Raw genomic sequence first — 23,756 nt, 5'->3', positions numbered from 1 at the left:
GAGGGTTCGCATGGGAGCGTATGGAGGCGACTTCATGTAAGGGCACCAGCTTAGGGGCGTTGATAACGGCGCCTCTGCCGTTCCCACTGGCACGGTACTCCACCAACCCCGTGGTAGTGGCAGCCCTGAGAGTCTGGGGGCAATGGAGGAGACATGTGGGAGTAGAGGGAGCATTGGTTTGGTCTCCAATCTGTAATAATCACTGGTTTGCCCTGGGAAGTATGGACGGGGGGTTTCGGAGATGGCAGAGAGCGAGAGGATGGGGGATATGTTTATAGAGGGGAGCTTTCTGAGTTTGAGGGAGCTGGAGAAGTTTGGATTGGTGAGGGGAAACAAATTCAGGTACCTGCAGGTGCAGGACTTCCTATGTAGACAGGTTTCGACCTTCCCGCTCCTATTACCAAGGGGGATACAGGGCATGGTAGTTTCCAGAGGATGGGTAGGAGAAGGGAACATCTCTGACATTTACAAGAAACTTATGGGGTCAGAGGAGACACAGACTGAGGAGCTGAAGCGCAAGTGGGAAGAGAAGTTGGGATGAGAGATAGAGGACGGTCTATGGGCGGACGCTTTGAGTAGAGTCAACGCGCTCGCAACATGTGCCAGGCTCAGCCTGATACAATTCAAGGTTGTTCACCGGGCTCACATGACAGTGGCCCGGATGAGCAGATTCTTTGGGGTGGAAGATAGTTGTGCAAAGTGTGCGAGAGGGCCAGCGAAACATGTCCACATGTTCTGGACATGTCCAAAGCTTAGGAGATTTTGGCAGGGGTTTGCAGATGTCATGTCCCAGTGTTAAAAACAAGGGTGGCACCGGGTCCAGAGGTGACGATTTTCAGGATGTCAGAAAATCCGGGAATCCAGGAGGAGAAAGAGGGAGGCGTTCTGGCCTTTGCTTCCCTGGTAGCCCGGAGACAGTTATTATTAGCATGGACGGACACAAAGCCCCCGAAGTCGGTGACCTGGCTAATTGACATGGCTTGCTTTCTCTGTTTGGAGAAAATTAAGTTCGTTATGAGAGGGTCAATGTTAGGGTTCACCCGGAGGTGGCAACCGTTCTTCGACTTCTTTGTGGAAAATTAAGTCAGTAGAAGGGGGGGGGGGGGGGCGGGAAAGGTTAGTTTAGCTTAGAGTAGGGGGTTAATAAAGGTGGGACCTGTAAGGGAGGAAAACGGCTTTTGCACTGTTTATAGATTCATGTAGATTGTTTAATTTGTTGTTGTAAAACGAAAAATACCTCAATAAAATGTTTATTAAAAAAAAAGGTCACACCAAGTGTACAGCAAGTAACGCTGCGTTTACTAACTTCATTTATAAGTGGTACTTGACCTGTGATGGGCTTTGCTTAATTGGAGGCATAGAAGATATAAGTTAGTCATAAAAAGGATTTCCTTCTATTTCAAGAAATGTTTAACTTTTAGTTGAAAATCTATTTTCTGCCATTTTAATGTGTTTCATCCTGTGTTAAGAATAAAGATTGTTTTAATATAACAGCTGCCTATTAGTCAGTGGAATCACTCCTGGAGTTAATTATCCTTTCCTCACAGTTTAACATTTTTTTGAAAATGTTGAGGTTTTGGTCCAGTATCATAAATACTGGGGTCTGGTCCAGGATCTAAACAGAGGTTTCTGGGAAATTAGGAATTCATACACCTAAACAGCAGTTCTATTGGCTTAATTTAATTTTTCCCGAATAACCTAGCTTCAAACCTAACTCAGCCTGTGTCTTAACCGGATTTTCACAATCACACACAGCAATGATGTAGGGAAGCACCGATTTCACCATGGTGGAGTCACCAATAATATCATACTCATAGTGCTCACCTCGGGAGACAACTTGGGATTACTGCCTCCAACCATTATCACTCAATGAGCTGGCAATCAGCACCAACTGCTTTTCAACTCGGCGGAGGACGAGTACCCGCTAGTGGAGGAAGAGTGCCTGCTAGTGGAATCAGCCGGTTTCAACCAGCTCAGGCCAACTGTTTACACACCATGGATCAGCTGGGGTCAGCTGTCTGCTATCCGTGGATCAGCTGGTTTTGAACTACCCGTTAACAGTAATCAACCTGATTACAGCCTGCCAGGGCGGCCCTGTGCACTGACTGGGGATAAATTGTGGTTCAACTTTCCCAAAACACAGTTGCTAACAGGTCTGGTGGCTATTTTTTCGAGGGTGAGGGAGGCAAGGGGTTTGGGAACAAACCAGGGACATGGGTGGGATGGAGCCGAGCAGAGTACCAAGGGCTTGGGTGGGGGTAGTGAGCAAAGTCAGGGCTGCCAGGTAGAGAACTGAGCTGAGGATACAGTCAGGTGTTTCATAGAATCTCTACAGTGAAGGCCATTTGGCCCATCAAGTCTGTACCGACCCTCCGAAAGTGCACCTTACCTTGGCCCTATCCCCGTAACCCCACATGCATTGATCATGCCCAACCCACCTAACCTGCACACCTTTGTACACGAAGGGGAAATTTTAGCATGAACAATCCATCTAACCTGCATATCGTCAGACATTAAGGGGCAAATTTAGCATGGACAATCCATCTAACCTGCACATCTTTTTACTGTGGGAGGAAATTGGTGCACCCGGAGGACACCCATGCAGACACGGAGAGAATGTGAAAACTCCCCACAGTCACCCAAGACCGGAATCGAACTCGGGTTCCTGGCGCTGTGAGGCTGCAGTGCCAAATAATCACTGTACTGGAAGTGTTTAATTAACATTCCTAATTTAAAGGTCTGTGCTCGAAGTATGCCTCCAGTCCCAAATAGTTCAGTGTCGATAACATTGTTAGGCCAGGGCATTGAACCCAAGTTTATGTACTTACAGCCGCTGCCAGGCATCATCATGCAACCATTTCTGACTCACAGCAACTTCCAGATTTGAGCGTTATTTTGGCTCCCTGGCAGCCGTGATGCACTGAGGTAATCAATAGCAGCAGTGTTATTGCCGCCGCAAAGTTTGGGCTATTCACTCCTTTCATGGGGCAGCGTCTGCACTTGGTTTGATAATGACCCTGTCGAAGTACGTTTTATCACCCGAACTGCGAATCATCGGTTCCTGTCAAGTTACCTTTAGATTTCCATTGTTCATTGCATTGGCGGCACTTTGGCAATCTTGCCTTTTTAGTTTAATCACACGAAAATGAAGCCAGGATCGAGAGGAGTAAGGCCAGTCAGCGAGGCAGATGGATAACTCTCAGCCTGAAAGTCCGGAAAGCGCGCGCGGCGGCCGTTAGCACATGATGTCATGGCCCCGCCCAGCCTGCTTTCCGATTGGTCAACTGTGCGATTGATTTGATTGGTCCAAGTGGCGACGGCGGGTTATTCGCTCTCAATTAGAGAGGGGGTGGGGGGAGAAAAGCCGCCAACGGAGAGTGAGTGAACGCAGGAAGCTCGGCGCGGGTGCTATCCGGACCAGAGAGGTGAAGCAGGATTAAACCGAGTTCACCAGGTCGGGGGGAGGGATTTTCTTCCAGAACAAGAGTGAATTAAATAAACATGGAGCGATATAATCGTCAGCGCCCCCACTCCCCCCATGGCGGAGAGAGCAGTGCCCATCGGAAAAAAATGCTGGCAGCTCCTGGTCTCCGCGACAGGGAGGCCACCCCTGGGCCGCTGCGTGAAGACGCAGAAAGGAGGAACAAATTCGTAAGTACTTTAACAAACTTTAGTTTCATTCACGTCGGGCAGTTTTGCTTTGGGGAGTGATCTACTGTATTCCGACATTGCAGATGCTAATGATACTCGGAACTGAAATTGGAATCTTTAACCACAGGCACAGGTGATGGCAGGAGCCTGCACCTATCCCCAAACATGCGGGGCAACTTGGAGCTGTACTTAAACTTTACGTAATTTTAATTTTACAGTTAGCCTACTCGTTTAAATACATCGCTATGATGCCGTATTAATGTTTTGGTTCGTAACAAATTGTTGTCCAAATTTAAGATGATTAGATATTTTATTTTTAGTTTTTTGAGCTCTATTAGTGTGGATTAATCTGCAAGAACAAAGACGTGGCGGTATAACTGGAGGAAGGAGGCTGGGTCTCTTTCCCGGGAAGTTGTTGTCTATGTTGACAGGTCAGCTGACTTTGACAGGAGTTGCTCGGCCCAGCTCTGACTAGTTTGTCTTCTGCCATCCTTTTTGTCAGGCGATAATGGGGTCGCTAACTAAAATAAATCAATCTTTCAATCAATCAAACGACCCTGTGTCAGTATTTAGAAGAATATCCGTTTCTTCTCCCTGGTGTCCCATTCAACATGTACCCTTCCACCAACGTTATCAGATGATGAGACTACCATAGTGCTATTTGTGGGTCTTTGCTGTGCGCCCATTGCATTTATTATTACTAAATGGGAATTCTGAAGAAAATTCTTACCTAAAAGTGGTAAGAATGTGGAATGTGATCTCCCAAGTAGTCGGTGAGGCAAATAACGTAGATTAAATTTAAGGGGAAGATGGGTAACCAGGGCAGCGCGGTAGCACAAGTGGATAGCACTGGCTTCACAGCGCCAGGGTCCCAGGTTCGATTCCCCGCTGGGTCACTGTGCGGAGTCTGCACATTCTCCCCGTGTGTGCGAGGGTTTCCTCCGGGTGCTCCGGTTTCCTCTCGCAGTCCAAATACGTGCTGGTTAGGTGGATTGCCCATGATAAATTGCCCTTCGTGACCAAAAAGGTTAGGAGGGATTATTGGGTTACCGGGATAGGGTGGAAGTGAGGGCTTGGGTGGGTCGATGCAGACTCGATGGGCCCAATGGCCTCCTGTACTGTATGTTCTATATCAGAGAGAACAAAATACATGGATCTACTAATAGGGATAGATAAATGAGGATCCATAAACATCAACCGATATTATTTTGGTTGAATGGCCTGTTTCTGTGCTGTAGAATCATTTAATTCACTTCTCTTTATTGTCACAAGTAGGCTTGTATTAACACTAATGAAGTTACTGTGAAAAGCCCCTAGACTGTTCGGGTACACAGAGGGAGAATTCAGACTCCAAATGATCGAATACCACGTCTTTCGAGACTTGTGGGAGGAAACCCGTGCAGACTCCGCACAGACAGTGACCCAAGCTGGGAATCAAACCTCAGATCCTGGTGCTGTGAAGCCATAGTGCCAACCACTATGCTACTGTGCTGCCTTGTAGTGGCTATCTTATATTTTTGTTCCTAGTCTTAGACTCATCAACGTTTTGACGAACAAGGTACATGGAGATAGGGAAGAGACAGTGGTTCGGCAACAGCTAGTCGACTCCATACTGGAGGAAGACTCCGAGGCCCAGACCATAGAGCTCTTGGCGGAAAGGGAAAAAGCTACAAATAAACTTTGATTTGCTCTCCATGAGGAAAGCAGTGCACCAACTCCTCCGGCAGATACTGGGGACCCTGTACGAGCACGGAGACAAAGCCTGCCGCCTGCTGGCTCACCAGCTGAGAACGCAGGCAGCCACAAGGAAAATAGCTCAGATTAGAGACAGCAAAGGCAAACTAGCCAGAAAAAGTCCGGGGCATTTGGGACCTTCTACCCGGGGCTATAGACTTCCAAGACCCCAGCAGGGGACAATGCCAGTTGTGGGGGAAGATAGAAAGCAGGGGCTGGAAGCACCACCAGAACTAGGAGAAGTGATAGAGAGTATTAACTCCATGCTGGCAGGGAAGGTGCCAGGACCAGACTTATTCCTGGCCGATTTCAACAAATAATTTGCAATGGTACTTGCCCCGCACCTATGCCCTGCCGCCTCAATCTCGCTGATACCCTAGAAAGGGTGAGAACTGCATACCAGAGTGGGAACAGAAGACCAAACTAGCTTTGTCAAGGGCAGACAGCTGACATTGAGCATGAGGCGCCTGCTGCATGTAATAACGACCCAATCTGTGAGAGAATGCCAGGGATGATCACCTTCCTGGACAGAGTCGAATGGAAGTACCTCATAGCGGTACTAGAGCGGTTTGAGCTTGGAGCAGGGTTCAGTGCCTGGGTGAAACTCCTGTACAGTATGGGTGGCACGATGGCGCAGTGGTCAGTAGTGCTGCCTCACGGCGCCGAGGACCCAGGTTTGATCCTGGCCCCGGGTCACACTCCATGTTCAGTTTGTACATTCTCCCCATGTCTGCGTCCGCCTGTTCTGGGCATGCCCCACACTTGTCGGGTTTTGGAAAGTCTTCTTCGAGGCAATGTCCAAGGTTGTGAAGGTGGAGCTGTGCTCTAGGGTGGCAGGGTATCAGACCAGCCAGAATGATTCATGGGAAGAGGGCTGACATCCTTGCCTTTGCTTACCTAATCGCCCGCTGACGAAGAATCCTGCTTTGCTGGCGATCAGCAGCACCAGCCAGAGTTGCAGATTGGCTGGCAGACCTATTGGAATTTTTCCACCTGGAGAAGATCAAGTTCACTATCAAGAGGGTCAGAGGATGGCTTCCACAAAATGTGGAGGCCAATCAGCAGCTTGTTCCAGGACCTATTTGAAGCCAACAGCCAATAGATTTAGGGGGGAGGAGGAGAAGAAGAAACATTTTCTAAGGATTCTATTTGTGAGGGAGTTTGGAACATTGTCAGAAAAGGTGGTAATATGTGGAATTAGTGGTGAGAACAGTAGTGTGCCACTTTTCAAGGTAAGGTTAGAGAGTCCAGTGAGAAGTGGTGCTAGGAGTAATAGTAGAATTACCGTTTCAGGAGTACAAAATTATCCTAGTTAATGATGTAGTTCGGTCACAGATCGGAGCGCAGCCTATTGTGCTTGAAAGGCCAGTGGAAATTCAAACAACTGAAATGTTGCAAGAAACATATCCAGGAGTTTCCTGATTGCGTGGGAACCAGATCACAAAGCCACAGATTGAGGCAGGAGGATCTTGAGGAGTGCCGATAGGGAGGCTGAGGCTCAGTTGTCGGAAACCATATTTGATCAGATGGTTGGTAAAGAACAAAAGCAGGTGGTGGATGAAGTGGATATCCTTACCTCAAGCAAGTTGATTGAATTGCAACAGAAAGACTCCGAGAAAGCAGTTCTATCAGAAAGCATCAATGGAAATTAAATCTGACTGTATTCCTGAGTGTTATTACATTACAAATAATGTATTAATGTGATCGTTATGTACTCCCAGCAGATGACAAATGGGCAAAAACTCATCGTGGTATTACCAGTGGGTTATAGAAAGGAGATTTTGCGGGCAGCATGGTGGGGTTAGCACTGCTGCCTCACAGCTCCAGGTCCTGGGTTCAATTCTGGCTTCGGGTGACGATCTGTGTGGAATTTGCACTTATCCCCCCGTGTCTGTGTGGGTTTTCTCCCACAGCCCAAAGGTGTGTAGGTTAGATGAATTGGCCATGCTAAATTGTTCTGTCCAAACTAAGTGGGATTACTGAGTTACGTGGCTAGGATGGAGACTTCGGCTTAAGTAGGGTGCTCTTTCCATGGGCACCTTCCACCAAACCCCCAAACAGCAGCCCGCATGTTAACATAAACAAATAACAAAAAGGAATCCGGAATCGCCCATAGTCACCATTAACACATACATCCCCCCCCCCCCCCCCCAAATGTTCAATGTAATCCAATTCTCGAAAGTGCATAATGAATAAAGCCCATGAATTGTAGAACCCCCTCCATCCTTGCCCTCAGTTCAAATTTGACCTCTGGAATCAAGAATCCCAGCAGATCCCCCCCCCCCCCCCGCCACACCAGGGCACAGGGTGGAGAGGTTGATCTCCATCCCGACAGGATCCGCCTTCGGGTGATCAACCAGGCATAGGCTACAACATCTGCCTCCGGACCCTTTTCCAAATCCGGCTGGTCCAACACCCCGAATATGGCCTCCCAAGGGCCCGGGTCCAGTTTCACATGCATCATTTTAGAGATTACCCTAAAAACCTCCCTCAAGTAATCCTCCAGCTATGGACAGGACCTGAACAAATGAGGGTACCTTCCGCAACATTCACACACATCTTCTATCCCCTCAAAGAGCAGGCTCATCCTTGTAAGGTGTGGTCTATACAGCACTTTCAGCTGTATCAGCCCCAACCTCACGCACGAGGTTGAGGCATTCACCCTCCGGAGCGCCTCACACCAGAACCCCTCCTCCATACCCTCTCCCAACTCTTCCTCCTACTTTGCCTTGATCCCATCCAGCGGTGCCTTCTCCTCTTCCAAAATAGTCCTGTAAACTACTGACACTACCCCCTCATCCACTCCCCCTGTCGTCAGCACCTCCACCAGCAATGTGGAGGCCAGCTCTACTGGGAAGCTCTGTATCGACTTTCTGGCAAAGTCTCAAACCTGCATGTATCTAAATATTTTACCCTGCTCCAGCCAACACTTCGCTCCAAGCTTCTTCAATCCTGCAAACCGACCCCCAAGGAACAAATCTTTTAATTCCTTTCTCCTCCCATCTCTGAAAATTTCCATCCCACTTCCCTGGCTCAAATCTGTGGTTCCCCGAATCGTCATTTTCCTTGACCCTGCCCCCAACCCGAATTGCTGGTGAAACTGCTTCCAAATTCTCAACAAAGCGATTACTACCAAACTCCTTGCGCATCTTCCCAGCGCCGTCACGAGCGGTGCTGTTGCTAGCGCCTTCAATCCCGATCCCCTACACAAACTCTCCTCCATGCTGACCCACTGGGCATCAACCCCTCTGACCCAGCTCCGTACCTTCTCCACATTCGCTGCCCAGTAATAATACATCAGGTTTGGAAGACCCAAACCCCCTGCCTGCCTTCCTCTCTGTAGCAGCTCCTTTCTAATTTTGGACACCTTCCCTCCCCATATGAACAAGGCAATCATCCCTTCAATCTCTCCAAAAAATGCCTTTGGCAGGAAAATCGGCAGGCATTGGGAAATAAACCGAAAATGCGGCAACAAGATCATTGTAACAGCCTGTACCCGACCCGCCAGTGACAGCGGGAGACCAACCCACCTTGCCAGATCAGCTTTCACCCTCTCCACCAAACTAGAAATGTTGTACCTACGGAGCACCCCCCACAATCCTGAGCAACCTGCACCCCGAGGTATCTAAAGTGCCCTGCGGAATGGCAGCCCCCCCAGCCCGGCTGAGACACTACAAAATATTCACTCTTGTCTAGATTTAATTTGTACCCCAAGAAAGACCTAAACTCCCGAAGCAGCTCCAGTATTTCCCCCTATTGATACACCCGGTTCCTACACATATAATAACAAGTCAGCGGCATACAAGGACACCCTATCCTCTACCCCCTCCCTCCCCCGGGCACCATCCCCTTTCCATACCCCCGAACTTCTTAACGTGATGGCCAACGGTTCAATCGAGAGTGGAAACAGCAGGGGCGACATAGGACATCCCTGCCTAGTCCCACGGTGGAGAGAAAAGTATTCCGACCTGATGTTATTTGTGCGGACACTCGCCCTCGGCTCCTTTTTATACGCCGATCTTGGTCCGATCCCAAACCACTCCAGAACTGCCATCAAATACCCCAATTCTACACGGTAAAACGCTTTCTCGGCATCCAATGTCGCAACCACCTCTTTTCCTCTCCTTCCGTTGGTGCCATAACCATGTTCGATGCCCTCCTAATGTTCGAAAAGAGCTGCCTCCCTCTCTCAAACCCCGTCTGATCTACACCTCCTCCAGCCTACCTGCCAGTACCTTCGCCAATATCTTCGTGTCCACGTTTAAACGTGATAACGACCTATACAACTCACACTTCGTTGGATCCTTATCTCTTTTAAGCAACAGCGAAATCGATGCCTGCACCAGTTTGTGGTAACACCTCCCTTCCCTCTCCCCTTCCCAAACATCCCCACCATCAGCGGTACCAACTTATACTCCAGCCCATCTAGAAATTCCTGCATTTCCCGGCCTCCCCCAGGTGGCTCTGACCTGTACAACCCCTCACAGAATTTCTTAAAGACCTTGTTAATCTGATCTGGAGCTATCACCAACTTCCCTGCACCTGGACAATTTTCCTGCCAGAGCTGACCTGCCAACATACTTCTTTCCATGCTCGTAAACTGCATCCCTTGCTCTCCTCAATTGGCGTACCGCCTTCCTGATCGCTAGTCAGTCAAAGCTCGCCTGTAGTTCCTTCCTCTCTTCCAACTTTGCTGGGTTCCCATCTTCTGCATACCTCCTATTCAACTCTAGCATCTCATCTGTTACCCTCCGATGCTCCAACCTCTCCTCTTTGTCTAGCCTAGCCTTGAACAAGATCACCTCATCCCTCACCGCCGCCTTTAGAGCCTCCCAGACAACCGCCTTCGACATCTCACCCGTGCAGTTGAAACCTACATATTCCTCGATTACTTTTTCAGTTTTGTCACAGAACCTTCGGTCCCCAAACAATCCCACATCTAATTTCCACCCTCGTCTCTGTACCACCCCCTTCTCCAGCACCATATCCACGCAATGCGGAGCATGATTTGATATTGCAATTGCCGCCCCCTTAACCCCAGCCAGCAGCGCCTTCCCCACCACGAAAAAGTCGATATGCGAGTATACCTTGTGGACAACTGAGAAAAGCGGGTGCAGAAACCTCCAAGGGTCTACCCCTCCCATTTCCACCATTAGCCTAGCCAACGCCTTCGCCCCCCCCCACTGATGGGACCAGCGAGTACGGCCATGACCTGTCTAACCTTGGCTTCTGCACCCAGTTGCAGTCCCCCCACTATCAGTTTGTGTGAGTCCAAGTCGGGGTTGGCGCCATGCATCTTCTTCGCGAAACCCACATCGTCCCAATTGGGACCATATACATTTACCAGTGCCACGAGCCTGCACCCCTCTCACAATCACATACCTACCCCTAATCTGCAACCACCTTCCCCATCTGGAACTGTACCCTTTTGCTGACCATTACTGCTACCCTTCGAACCCTTCCGTCAAATCCAGAGTGAAACACCTGGCTAACCCAGCTCTTTTTAAGTCTCATCTGGTCCTTCACCTCAAGTGAGTCACCTGCAGCATTGCTACATCGGCCTTCAAACTTTTAAGATGTGAAAGCACCCTTGACCTCTTAACTGGACTTCCCAACCCTCCCGCGTTCCACGTGACCACCACCCCCCCCGCCGTCTTATCCTCCATCATTATACCACTGGGCCCTGCCTCATGAGCCTGACCCGCCCCTATCCATTATTTTTTTTTCTCTGATAACAATTTTATTGAGGTATTTTTGGCATATAAAACAGCAACATTCTACCGTAGTGTACAAAAAGCAAATAAGACATAATGCAAGCATTGGCTCTCCTCTCGCAAGAACCTGCCTAAGCAATCCCCTATTCTACGCTACCCGTAAACCCCCTCCCCTGCTCCCCTCCCCTGCTGACGATTAATTCCCGCAAAGAAGTCAACGAAGGGCTGCCACCTCCGGGCGAACCCTGACAGCGATCCTCTCAAGGCGAACTTAATTTTCTCCAGCCTGAGAAAGCTTGCCATGTCCGAAAGCCATACTTCAGACTTTGGGGGAGTTGAGTCCCTTCATGCCAACAGTATTCGTCGGCGGGCTACCAGGGAAGCAAAGGCCAAGACGTTGGCCTCTTTCTCCTCCTGGACTCCCGGGTCCTCCGAAACCCCAAATATTGCCACCTCAGGACTCATTGCTACCCTAGTTTTCTATATCCGGGACATGACGTCCGCGAATCCCTGCCAGTACCCCCTTAGTTTAGGACACGCCCAGAACATGTGTACATGGTTTGCTGGTCCTCCGGCACATCTAGCACATTTGTCCTCCAGCCCAAAGAATTTGCTCATCTGGGCCACCGTCATGTGGGCCCGATGTACGACCTTGAACTGGATCAGACTGAGCCTGGCGCCTGTAGCGGTCGTGTTTACTTTACTCAAAGTGTCGGCCCATATGCCATCCTCTATCTTCTCTTTCCCCCCCCCCCCCCCCGAGCTCCTCCTCCCACTTAAGCTTCAGTTCCTCAGTCTGTGCCTCCTATGCTCCCATTAGTTCTTTATAAATGTCGCAGACTCTCCCCTCTCCCACCTCTCCTCTGGAAACTACCCTGTCCTAGATTCCCCTTGGTGGGAGGTGTGGGAAGGATGGTACCAATCTGCATACGAAATCTCGCACCTCCAAGTACCTGAAATCATTCCCCCTCGCCAGCCTGAACTTCTCCTCCAACACCCTCTTGCTCGGGAAGCTCCCTTCCAGGAACAGGTCGGCCATCCTCTCAATCCCCGCCCTCCACCATAATTGGAAACCACCGTCCACATTCCCCGGGGCAAATTGGTGGTTACTGCAGATTGGGGACCAAACCGATGCTCTCACTTCCCCTATATGCCGCCTCCACTGACCCCATCCGCTCTCAAACCGACCCTGTATCCACTATCCATTTCCTTACCTTGGCTATGTTAGCTGCCCAGTAGTCGTTGCTAAAGTTCGGCAACGCCAACCCCTCGGTTCCTCTCTAGCATAGCCTTCCTCACTCGTGGGGACTTTCCCGCCCAAACAAATCCCAGGATAATTTTATCTAGCCTCTTAAAGAAGGACCGCGGAATGAAAATGGGGAGACACTGAAATATGAACAAGAATCTCTGGAGAATCAACATCTTCACCGTCTGCACTCTCCCCGCCAATGACAGCGGGAGCGCATCCCATCTCCGGAACTCGTCCCTCACTTGTTCCACCAACCGGGACAAGTTTAGCTTATGCAACTTGCCCCAGTCTCGCGCTACTTGTATCCCTAAATATCTGAAGCTTCCCCCTACCAGCCTGAACGGCAGCCCCTCAGCCTACTCTCCTGACCTCTCGCCTGCAGTACCCACATCTCGCTCTTTGCCATGTTCAATTTATATCCTGAGAACGGACCAAATTCCCTCGGGGTTTCCATGATTCCGTCCATCCCCGCCATTGGGTCAGACACGTATAACAGCAGGTCATCCGCATATAACAAGACTTTATGTTCCACTCCCCACTGGACCAGCCCTTTCCAGTCCCTTGATCACTTCCGGTACACAGTCCTCAATTCTAGACGCCAAGATCATTGCCAGTAACTTAGCGTCTGCGTTAATCAAAGAGATCGGCATATAGGACCCACATGCCTCCGGGTCTTTATCCCGTTTCAGTATAAGCGAGATAGTGGCCTGCGACATCGTCGGGGGTAAGACCCCTCTGTCTTTTGCCTCGTTGAACACCCTGACGAGCATCGGCCCCACTATCTCGGAGAACATTTTATAAAACATATCCATCCGGCCCCAGGGCTTTACCCGACTGCATGACCTTCAGGCCCCCCAGTACTACTTCAGTATTGATCGGGGCCCCAGCCTGTCTACCAACCCCCTACCTACTCTTGGGAAGGTCAGTCCGTCCAAAAAGCGCCTCATCCCCTCCGGTCCCATGGGGGGTTCAGAGGTGTACAGCTTGCTATAGAAGTCCCTAAACACCTTGTTCAGTCCTACCGGGTCCCCCACCAGGTTTCCCTCCCTGTTGACTACCTTTCCTATTTCCCTAGCCGCTTTTCTCTTTCTTAGTTGTTGTGCAACTAATTTTGCTAGCCTTCTCCCCATGCTCGTATATTGCGCCCTTTGCCCTTCTAAGCTGCTCTACGGCCAGCCCTGTGGACAACACCCCAAACTCAGTCTGCAACCTCTATCGTTTCCTAAGTAACTCTAGCCTCGGAGACGCCGCATAGTTCCTGTCCGTCCGTAAAATTTCCTTAACCAGTCGGTCCGTTTCTGTCCTGTCCCTGTGGGCTCGGATTGAAATCAGCTCCCCTCTCACCACTGCCTTCAGCGCCTCCCAGAGCACCGCTGCTGAGACTTCTCCAGTATCATTTACCTGCAGGTAATTATGCATGCATTTCCTCAGCCTCTCACACACCGCCTCGTCCGCCAGCAGCCCAACTTCCAGCCTCCATTGTGGGCGCTGAAAACTATCTTTGCAAATCTGCAGATCAGCCCAGTGCGGAGCATGGTCCGAGATGGTAATTGCCGAATATTCTGCACCCATCATCCCTGTCAGCAAGTCCCTGCTCATGATAAAGAAATCGATTCGGGAATACACCTTGTGGATGTGAGAATAGAACAAAAACTCCTTCGCCGATGGCCGACTAAATCTCCATAGGTCAGCTCCCCCTATTTGCTTCATGAACCCGCTCCGTTCCTTTGCCATCGCTGGCACCCTACCTGTTTTTGAACACAACCGGTCCAGGCCAGGATCAAGAACTGTGTTAAAGTCCCCACCCATGATCAGTTTGCATGAGTCCAAGTCAGGGATCTTCCCCAGCAACCTCTTAACAAAATCTATGTCATCCCAATTAGGGGCATATACATTGACCAGGACTACTCTCATCCCCTCGAGCTTATCCCTGACCATAACAAATCTGCCACCCCCCGTCTGCAACTGTGCCCTTCACCTCAAATTGGACCCGCTTGTTGATCAAGATCGCAACCCCCTGGTCTTAGTGTCGAGCCCCGAATGGAAGACCTGACTAATCCAGCCCTTCCTTAATCTGACCTGGTCAGCCACTTTCAGGTGAGCCTTCTGTAACATGTCTACGTCCACCTTCAAAACTCGTAAATGCGTGAACACACGCGTCCTCTTGACTGGCCCGTTTAGCCCTCTAACATTCCAGGTGATCAGCCTGGTCGGGAGGCACCTCACCCCCCCCCCCCCCCTTTGGCCAGCCCCCAAGCCATGTGTCGCGCTTCCTCTAGCCCACCTCCTGGCCGCCTCCACCCCTAACCTCCTCACTGTTACCATGCCCAATTTCCAACATCGTCGGCAGACCTCCTCTCTTTCCCCCCCCCCTTTCCCCATTAGCAACACCACCTTATAACCTAACCCCTGACATAAACTAGCTAAATGAACACCCCCCACCTGGCTTCTGTTGAATAGCCCACCCAGCTAGCCTGGTGGCTGCCAACTCTGGCGCCAGCGAGTCTCTCACCTATTGTTCTCTGGCTCCGGCCCATCCACACCACTTCCCCAACTCAGCCCTGCTTGAACAAATACTCTAAACAGGACAGAGACAGTCCCAACAGTAGTGCAATTTAAGTCATACAAAACAAAATAGCAGGCACTGTCAACCATTTGCAAAAATTCCCGAAAAACGCCCCCCCCCCCCATACCCGAACCATTCTAACTATTCTCTTTTTTTCTCACAAAACTCAAACACAAAAACGAAAAAGAGACATGAAGAGAAAAAAGACAAAAAACACATAAAAACCAAGATACAAAAGCATGAAAAAACATGCAGTCATCTCAGAAGCAAGGGAGAAAGAATTAAAAGTTCCAACACGAGTCCAACAGTCTTCAGCTCGGGACCAGCCCTTGCCTCTTTTCAAAGTCCATCGCCTCCTCGGGTTCCTCAAAATAATGGTGCTGGCCCTCGTGCGTAATCCACAGTCGCGCCCGATAGAGCAGCCCAAATTTCACCTGGTTCTTATATAAAATCTCTTTAACTTGCCTGTAGCCTGCCCTCCTTCTGGCCACCTCTGCGCTCAGGTCTTGGTAAACGCGCAGGGTGCTATTGTCCCAGTTGAAGCTCCACGTGCTCATGGCCCATTGATGAACCCGCTCCTTATCCAGGAACCTGTGGAACAGGACCACCACTCGTGAGGGAGGGACCCCCTCGCCGCGGCTGCCACACCTGCGCTCTATGTGCCCTGTCCACCTCTGGCGGGCGAGGGAACACCTCTTTTCCCAGCAGCTTCTGGAACACATCTGCCACATACGTGGCATCATCCAACCCCCGGCCCCTTCTGGGAGGCCAACGTTTCTTAAATTCTGCCGGTGAGACCTGTTCTCCAGGTCCTCCAGCTTTTCCAGGAGCATTTTTTGTTGGCCTCTCAACCTTCGAATCTCCATGTCCGCCACTGTTTGAAAGTCCACCTGCTCCTCCACCGTCTTCTCCAGCTCCTGGATCTTCCCAGCCTGGGCATCCAGCCTTTTCTCCATTCGGTCAAACGATTTCTGGAGCGGTTCCAAATGATCACTTTTCAGTGCTAGGAAGTTCTCCTGCATAACCTGCAACAGGTGCTCCATTGTCGGCTGAGCTGGCGGTGCCCTGGTCTGGACATCGGCCGTATTGGTTTCACTCACAGCCTCCCCTTTGCCCTTGCTTGTCCACTTCTTCAGCTGTTTGCGATCCTTCCTCCTACTTAGTTCCATACCCCTCTGTATGGATTCAGTGCCTGAGTGCTATTACTTTCCAATCCAGCGCAAAAAAGTCGGGGGAAAAGGTCCAAAAGTCCGACCGGAGTGGGAGCCACCAAGTGTGTGACTTACTCCCTCATAGCCGCCACCGGAAGTCCCCGCCCCGATCCATTATTTACATTGAACCCCCTACCCTCCCTTCCAGAATCCCCCCCCCCCCCCATTTTGCTCGCCTCGTAGGCCCATCAAGACCTCCTAACCAGGCTCCAATGTCCGCAGCCCTCTTTTCTCCCCTCCCCTCCATTCACTAACCGACTTTAGTTAGCTAGTGCAGGTGCCCCCCCCCCCCCCCCCCCCCCCCCCCCCCCCCCCCCCATAAGGCATACCGTCACCTCCCACCCAGTCCCAGAAGAAAAAGGAGAAAAAAAACAATCTAACCCATACAATTCAATAAAATAACATATAACCGTTGCAACAAAATAAGGGGAACAAAAGTGCCAATCAAACCAAACAAAAACTTAACTCTAACAATGTGAAGTCAAGTAAGTTACAACACAGGTCAGTGAAAAGAAAGTTATAACATTTGTACATTTTTCAGCTCCCCAAATGCAGTCCACGATCTCGCTTCCACCTCCACTCCTCACTTCTGTCCCAATCCTTCTGCCTACATGAACACCTCAGCCACCTCCATAGTTTCAAAATAAAAATATCCTCCGCTTTGCCGGGTACACCATACCAAATCGCACCCCTTTGTTGTACAGTGGTCGCCTTCACTCGGATGAACGCCGCTCGTCTCTTTCGCCAGTTCCACCATCAAGTCCTGATAAATCCGAACTCCAGCACCAGCCCAGGGCACCTCCCGCTTCTGCCCAGTTAACATCTTCCCCTTCACATGGTATTTATGGAAGCAGATAATTACTGCTCTCGGCGGCTCAGTTACTCGTTAACGACCGATGAGCTCGGTCCAGTTCATACCAGGTGGGATCTTCACCCTTCCTCCATCAGCGAATACTCTGTTGGCCTTGAGCCCTCTGCCCCTTCAGGCAAGCCCACAATCCTCAGATTGTGCCGCCTCGAGCGGTTCTCCAAGCCCTCGAGCTTTGCTCGGAATCCTCTGTTGACCTCCACCACTCTCTGCAGCTCTTCCCCCATCGAGGTGAGCTGGTCGCTGTGCTGCGGCACTGCCTCCTCCACTTCCTTCATCTTTTCACCTTGTTCTCTCACCTATGTCTTTGCTACAGCTACCCTCACCGGGGCGATTGTCTCCTCCACCAATGATTTCAGTGCGACCACCATCTCCTTCCTCAACGCCTCCATGTGCCTCGCAAACTGCTCCTCAAGCTCCACAGCCGTCATCTCGCTCATCTTTTCCACCGTATGTAGTGCGGCCCTACCACTCGGTCCGGCATCCGCCATCTTGTCAGCGCTTTTACTGGTCCTCTAACTCGACGGCGAACCTGCGTTTCCTCCCCTCTTCACAGCTCTTTTTGGCATCTTTAACGACTTATAATTTTCCCCTTTCTTCAAAATTTAAATAAATTATAAAATTAAAAAAGTACTAATTTAAAAAAAAAAATTCAAAAATAAAAAGAAACTCTTCCCCCGGGACCGGACTTCAAACTTCTCAATCATCCATTTTCAGTGGGAGCCACACGATGCCTTCTACTTCCCCATCTACATCGCGCCCTGGGTTTGGCCCGGCTGCCTTGCCTCGTGTCAAGCTCCGCCCCTGCTGCTCACTTCGGGCTCCATGCCCCTGTTCTGGCCGCCGGACACTCCCGTGGGGCTTCCCACCGACTCCAAACCGGCCCGATCCGGTGCCTGTCCCTTGGGCCCGAAAGGCCGAAGAAATTTGAATTGAAAAAAAAACTAACGGGGCAAACCCCTGAAAAAGACTGAAATATCGTGGACTGGCAGGAGCCTCTTCTTAATGCGGCTGCTCCGCTTGCGAGCGCCACCGGAAGTCCACTGTATGGATTCTATGATGAGGTTCCAATAGGGGGTCATTTAGGACTAAGGAAAAATCAAAGAAAAATGCAAAATAATTTTATTGGCTTGGGCTGCATTAGGATGTAGTCGCGCATGTCAGGTAAGAGGGAAATTTCAAGCAGTAATCATACCGGTTCAAACTGATTCCAGCATTTGAGGAACTTTTCCAGAGTCCTAATTGATGGTGTGCGTCTCCTGCCTAACACCAAAAATGGGACTGAATATCTGTTGACCATAGTGGATTTTTAAACTTGATTTCTGGAAGCAATTCCACTAAGAAACATTACATCTTACAGGATTATAGAGGACTGAACCAATATTTTTTACTAGATATAGACTATACTCAGATTGTCGCACTAGTGATAATTTACCAAAATTCACTAGACTCTGGGGTGGATTGGAAATTAGCAAACGTGACACCACTTTAAAAAAAGGAGGTAGGCAGAAAGCGGGTAATTATAGACCAGTGAGCTTAACTTCGGTAGAAGGGAAGATGCTGGAATCTATCATCAAGGAAGAAATAGCGAGGCATCTGGATGGAAATTGTCCCTTTGGGCAGACGCAGCATGGGTTCATAAAGGGCAAGTCGTGCCTAACTAATTTAGTGGAATTTTTTGAGGACATTAACAGTGCGGTAGATAACGGGGAGCCAATGGATGTGGTATATCTGGATTTCCAGAAAGCCTTTGACAAGGTGCCACACAAAAGGTTGTTGCATAAGATAAAGATGCATGGCATTAAGGGGAAAGTAGTAGCATGGATAGAGGATTGGTTAATTAATAGAAAGCAAAGAGTGGGGATTAATGGGTGTTTCTCTGGTTGGCAATCAGTAGCTAGTGGTGTCCCTCCGGGATCAGTGTTGGGCCCACAACTGTTCACAATTTACATAGATGATTTGGAGTTGGGGACCAAGGGCAATGTGTCTAAGTTTGCAGACGACACTAAGATAAGTGGTGAAGCAAAAAGTGCAGATGATACTGGAAGTCTGCAGAGGGATTTGGATAGGTTAAGTGAATGGGCTAGGGTCTGGCAGATGGAATACAATGTTGACAAATGTGAGGTTATCCATTTTGGTAGGAATAACAGCAAAAGGGATTATTATTTAAATGATAAAATATTAAAACCTGCTGCTGTGCAGAGAGATCTGGGTGTGCTAGTGCATGAGTCGCAAAAAGTTGGTTTTCAGGTTCAACAGGTGATTAAGAAGGCAAATGGAATTTTGTCTTTCATTGCTAGAGGGATGGAGTTTAAGACTAGGGAGGTTATGCTGCAATTGTATAAGGTGTTAGTGAGGCCACACCTGGAGTATTGTGTTCAGTTTTGGTCTCCTTACTTGAGAAAGGACATACTGGCACTGGAGGGTGTGCAGAGGAGATTCACTAGGTTAATCCCAGAGCTGAAGGGGTTGGATTACGAGGAGAGGTTGAGTAGACTGGGACTGTACTCGTTGGAATTTAGAAGGATGAGGGGGGATCTTATAGAAACATATAAGATTATGAAGGGGATAGATAGGATAGGTGCGGCATGTTGTTTCCACTGGCGGGTGAAAGCAGAACTAGGGGGCATAGCCTCAAAATAAGGGGAGGTAGATTTAGGACTGAGTTTAGGAGGAACTTCTTCACCCAAAGAGTTGTGAATCTATGGAATTCCTTGCCCAGTGAAGCAGTAGAGGCTCCTTCATTAAATGTTTTTAAGATAAAGATAGATAGTTTTTTGAAGAATAAAGGGATTAAGGGTTATGGTGTTTGGGCCGGAAAGTGGAGCTGAGTCCACAAAAGATCAGCCATGATCTCATTGAATGGCGGAGCAGGCTCGAGGGGCCAGATGGCCTACTCCTGCTCCTCGTTCTTATGTTCTTATGTTGAAGTTATTCAAAGAAGTTATGGATAGCTTAGGAGTAAAGCAATTGAATCATTTTGGATCACAAGGGGCATTAGAAAGATGGCATCAAACTCTGAAGAACATGTTGAGGGCCTATAGTCATGATTATCCAGAGGATTGGGATAAAGGAATTCCATTTGCAATAGGGATGTACCTAATTAATCAACTAAATTCAGTCCATTTGAATTGATTTTTGGTCATGAGATGCGAGTACCACTTAAATTGACCAGATACATTGAGTCAGCGTTTGGAGACGACATTGTTGGACTGTGTCAAACTTTGGGAGAGATTGACACGGGCTGGTGAGGTACCTAGAAAGCATTTAAAAGTGTCACAACATGTGATGAAGAAAGAGGCAGATAAGAAATCAAAAAACTGTTATGTTAGTGGGGAGGAAATACTAATGTTGTTATTAATGGTAGGTGAACCATTAGAAGCAAGATTTAATGGGCCTTATCAAATTGAAAGGAAATTAATTGAGGTGAATTATTTGATGATCATGCCAGACAGAAGAAAAACTGTCATGTTAATATACTCAAAAGGTATTGTCATATGAGTGTCCCTTTAAGAAAGGTTTTGTTTGACCGCATGGCTTGTAGCACAGCTTCAGTTCTGTCATTTGTGGGTGGAGCTGGGTGTGACTTTCAGGTGAGAGGGGGTTTAGGTTTTTGGTTTTCAGTTTTGGTTTGTTGCTTTGGACTGCAGAAGAGAAGCAGTATTTCCCTGTTTTCATTTTAAAGCTGTTCCAGTGAACTGAGTTGGGTGTGGCAAACTGCCTTGGTAGCTTTAAAGATAGAGTTGCTTTCCGGAAGGAGTTTTGATTCTGCTGGTTGGAGGCTGGAACTCGAGGAAAGGACCAGTCCCATTCAAGTGAGATGACTGTGTGCTGGGCCACACCCTTTAAAGGAGTTTTGGTTTATTGGATTTTGTATTCAATTGGAACAGCTACTAAGGGGGATTCATTAAGAGTTATATACATAGATTACTGTAGCTGTTGTGTTTTTTCATGTTTGTAATTGAGAACCACCTTGCTAACTGTTTTATGTATGTTAACTACATTCTTATAATAAAACTTTGTTTTGATAAAAACGTCGAGGAAGTCTGATGAATCACACCTGAAGTGAAGGCTCTTGTGCTCACCCTAGCCAAACTCAACATAAGTCATAGGTCAGGTGAGCTTCATAATATACGCTGGAGTTTCTAAGCCCTGGCCTATAACAGTATTTTGATAGGAAAGGAGGAGGAAATGTTACTTGTTGTAACTCGGGGAGAAGAGAGAAATCCAGACGATTCTGGATTTGCCATCCCTCAAATTAAATAGAATAATGAGGAAGTATTTAAAAAGTTGGGATGAATTATTGAGTTGGCTTCTGGAGGAAGATCAAAATGACCCAAAAGAATTATTACAGTCACATAGAGCTGTACGTGGGAATAAATTGGGAAGTACGGAAGTAATTAGGCATGATGTAGATATAGGAAATGCTATTCCCATTAAACATCTATACAGGCTTAATTCACGAAGGTTAGCACAGGTACAAAAGGAGATGGACAGCATGCTTTTTAAAAGATATATTTTCATTCAAGTTTTTAATATTTTAATGACACAACATAACAAAAAGTAAAAAACAACACAAACCCCCCTTTGTCCCCCACCCCTCCTTAACAGCTGACTGTAAAATGTAGTACATACAAACCCCATCTGTTGTGGAATCCCTCACTCGCCCCTCCCCTCTCAAAACAAATTTCACCTTCTCCAAATACAGGAACTCCAACTGATCTCCCAGCCATATCGAGGCACAGGGTGGAGAAGCTGACTTCCACCCCTGCGAGCAATCAGTGAAGCGATGGCTAAAACACCTGCCCCCGCTCCCGTCTGCAGCTTCGGCAATCCCGACATCCCAAATATGATCCCCAGGGGACTGGGCTCCAAATCCATGTGCAAGATCTCTGACATGGTGCTGAAGAATGACCTCCAAAATTTCCCCATCTTCGGACAGAACCAGACATATGTATGTGGTACACCATTCAGAAATGTCCTCCACCCCTCAAACAAACGGCTCTTCCTCAACTTCATCATGTGCGCTCTATGAACCACCTTTAAATGTATCAACCCAGCCTCTCACACGAGGCTGATGCATTCACCCTCGGCAGCATCTCACAGCACAACCCCTCCAGCACCAGCTCCTCCTCCCACTTGGCCTCAACCCCCTCCAGAGACATTGTATCCTCCCGTAGATCGCCGAGATGACCTCGTCCCATCATGACAGCACTCCCTCCAACAGCGAGGAGGGCGGGGCCATCGGAAAGTCGCGAAAACCTCTGCGACATACCGTACCTGCAAAAAGCCTACCCCTGCGGCATCTCAAATTTCTCCCCCCCCCCCCCCCCCCCTTCCTCCAAACTTGCAAACCGCCCATCTTGAAATACTTCCTTGGATTTCCCTCCGCCCTCGCTCCTCCCATCCCTGAAACCTCGCTGGCTCAAACCCATGATTCCCTCGGAACGGCAACCACGTTGATCCTGCCCTCAGCCTTAAGCGCTACCGAAACTGCCTCCATTTCTTCAACATGGCCACTTCAACACGTGACTTCTCAAATATTTCTCTAAAGCAAACGGGAGCCCCCCCCCCCCCCCCAAACCAGCTCTTCTCTCCAGGCCCACTTCCACCCCCCTCAAAAGGCCCCGAATCTCCTAAGCAGTCGCGTTGTATCCGCCACCCAAGAACCCAGACTGGAGATGTACAACAACAGATCACCGACCGACACGGATATCTATGCGCCACCACCCTCCCTCACTATCACCTTCCATTTATTTGATCACCTCAGCCCTATATCGCCAGCGCAAACAGGAGGGAGGTCATGGGGCACCCTGCCTCATTCCCCTATGCAGCGGAAAATACCCCAAACTCACCTCATTCATGGGAACACTCGTCTTTGGTTCCCTGCACAGCAATTTAACCCAAGCCACAAAGGCCCAATCCCAAACCTCTCCAAAACCACAAACAAATAACTATTCCACATGATCAAAAGCCTTCCTTGCATCCAGTGCCACCACTACCTCCGACTCCCTCCCTTCTGCCAGAGAAAGCAACATTCAACAGACGCCGCATGTTCGACGACAACTGCCTGTCCTTTAGGAACCTCGTCTAATCCTCCCCAATTGTTAGGCACTTCTCCAACCAACGCGTGAACACCTTTGCCAAAATCTGGGCATCCACATTTACAGAGATATTGGCCTATGTGACCACACTCCACCGGGTCCATTTCCTTTTTTAGCAGCAATGAAATGGATGCCTGTCTGATCGTCTCTGGCAGTGCCCCTTTAACCACCACATCATCAAACCATTCCACCGACAGTGGCGCCATCATATCCAGAAATTTTTATGAAACTCCACTGGGAACCAATCCAGTCCCGGTGCCTAACCCGTCTGCATCTTTCCAATCGATGCCCGAACCTCTTCCATCCCCACTGGCTCTTCCAGCCCTGCCCCCTCGGACACTCCAAAAACCCCCAAAAATCCCTTGTGTCCGACCCATCTCCCGGGGGCTTTGAGCTCTACAATGTTTTAAAACTCCTCAAATGCCTTGTCCACCTGTCCTGGTGCCACCACCAACGCCCCTATCGCATCTCGGACCCAAACAATCTCTTCCTGCTGGCAGAGCTGGACTGCCAGCAAGTGACTGGCTGTCCCCCATGCTCAAATACAGCACCCTTCGCCTGCCGAACTGCCTTTCCTGTCAAACCTTGCCTGTAATTCCTTTCTCCTCACCAGAAGAACTGGAGTAGGATCCTCAGCATACTTTCCAAAACTTCCTCTA

General features: G+C 49.1%; 1 protein-coding gene across 1 annotated transcript in view; it reads left to right on the top strand.

The window, feature by feature from the left end:
• Positions 1-3,355: 3,355 nt before the first annotated feature.
• LOC140391630 (protein diaphanous homolog 3-like) overlaps positions 3,356-23,756 on the top strand; it is an 837,607-nt gene continuing 817,206 nt past the window's right edge. Inside the window, exon 1 of the mRNA XM_072476316.1 lies at positions 3,356-3,651. Coding sequence (XP_072332417.1) covers positions 3,502-3,651 — 150 coding nt within the window. The 5' untranslated portion in view covers positions 3,356-3,501. The remainder of the gene's footprint in view (positions 3,652-23,756) is intronic.

This window comes from Scyliorhinus torazame, chromosome 15, assembly GCF_047496885.1.
Source record: "Scyliorhinus torazame isolate Kashiwa2021f chromosome 15, sScyTor2.1, whole genome shotgun sequence".
In the NCBI taxonomy this organism is placed as follows: Eukaryota; Metazoa; Chordata; class Chondrichthyes; order Carcharhiniformes; family Scyliorhinidae; genus Scyliorhinus; species Scyliorhinus torazame.
The sequence above is the reverse complement of the archived record's forward strand: the minus strand, read 5'-3'. Positions and strand labels throughout refer to the sequence as shown.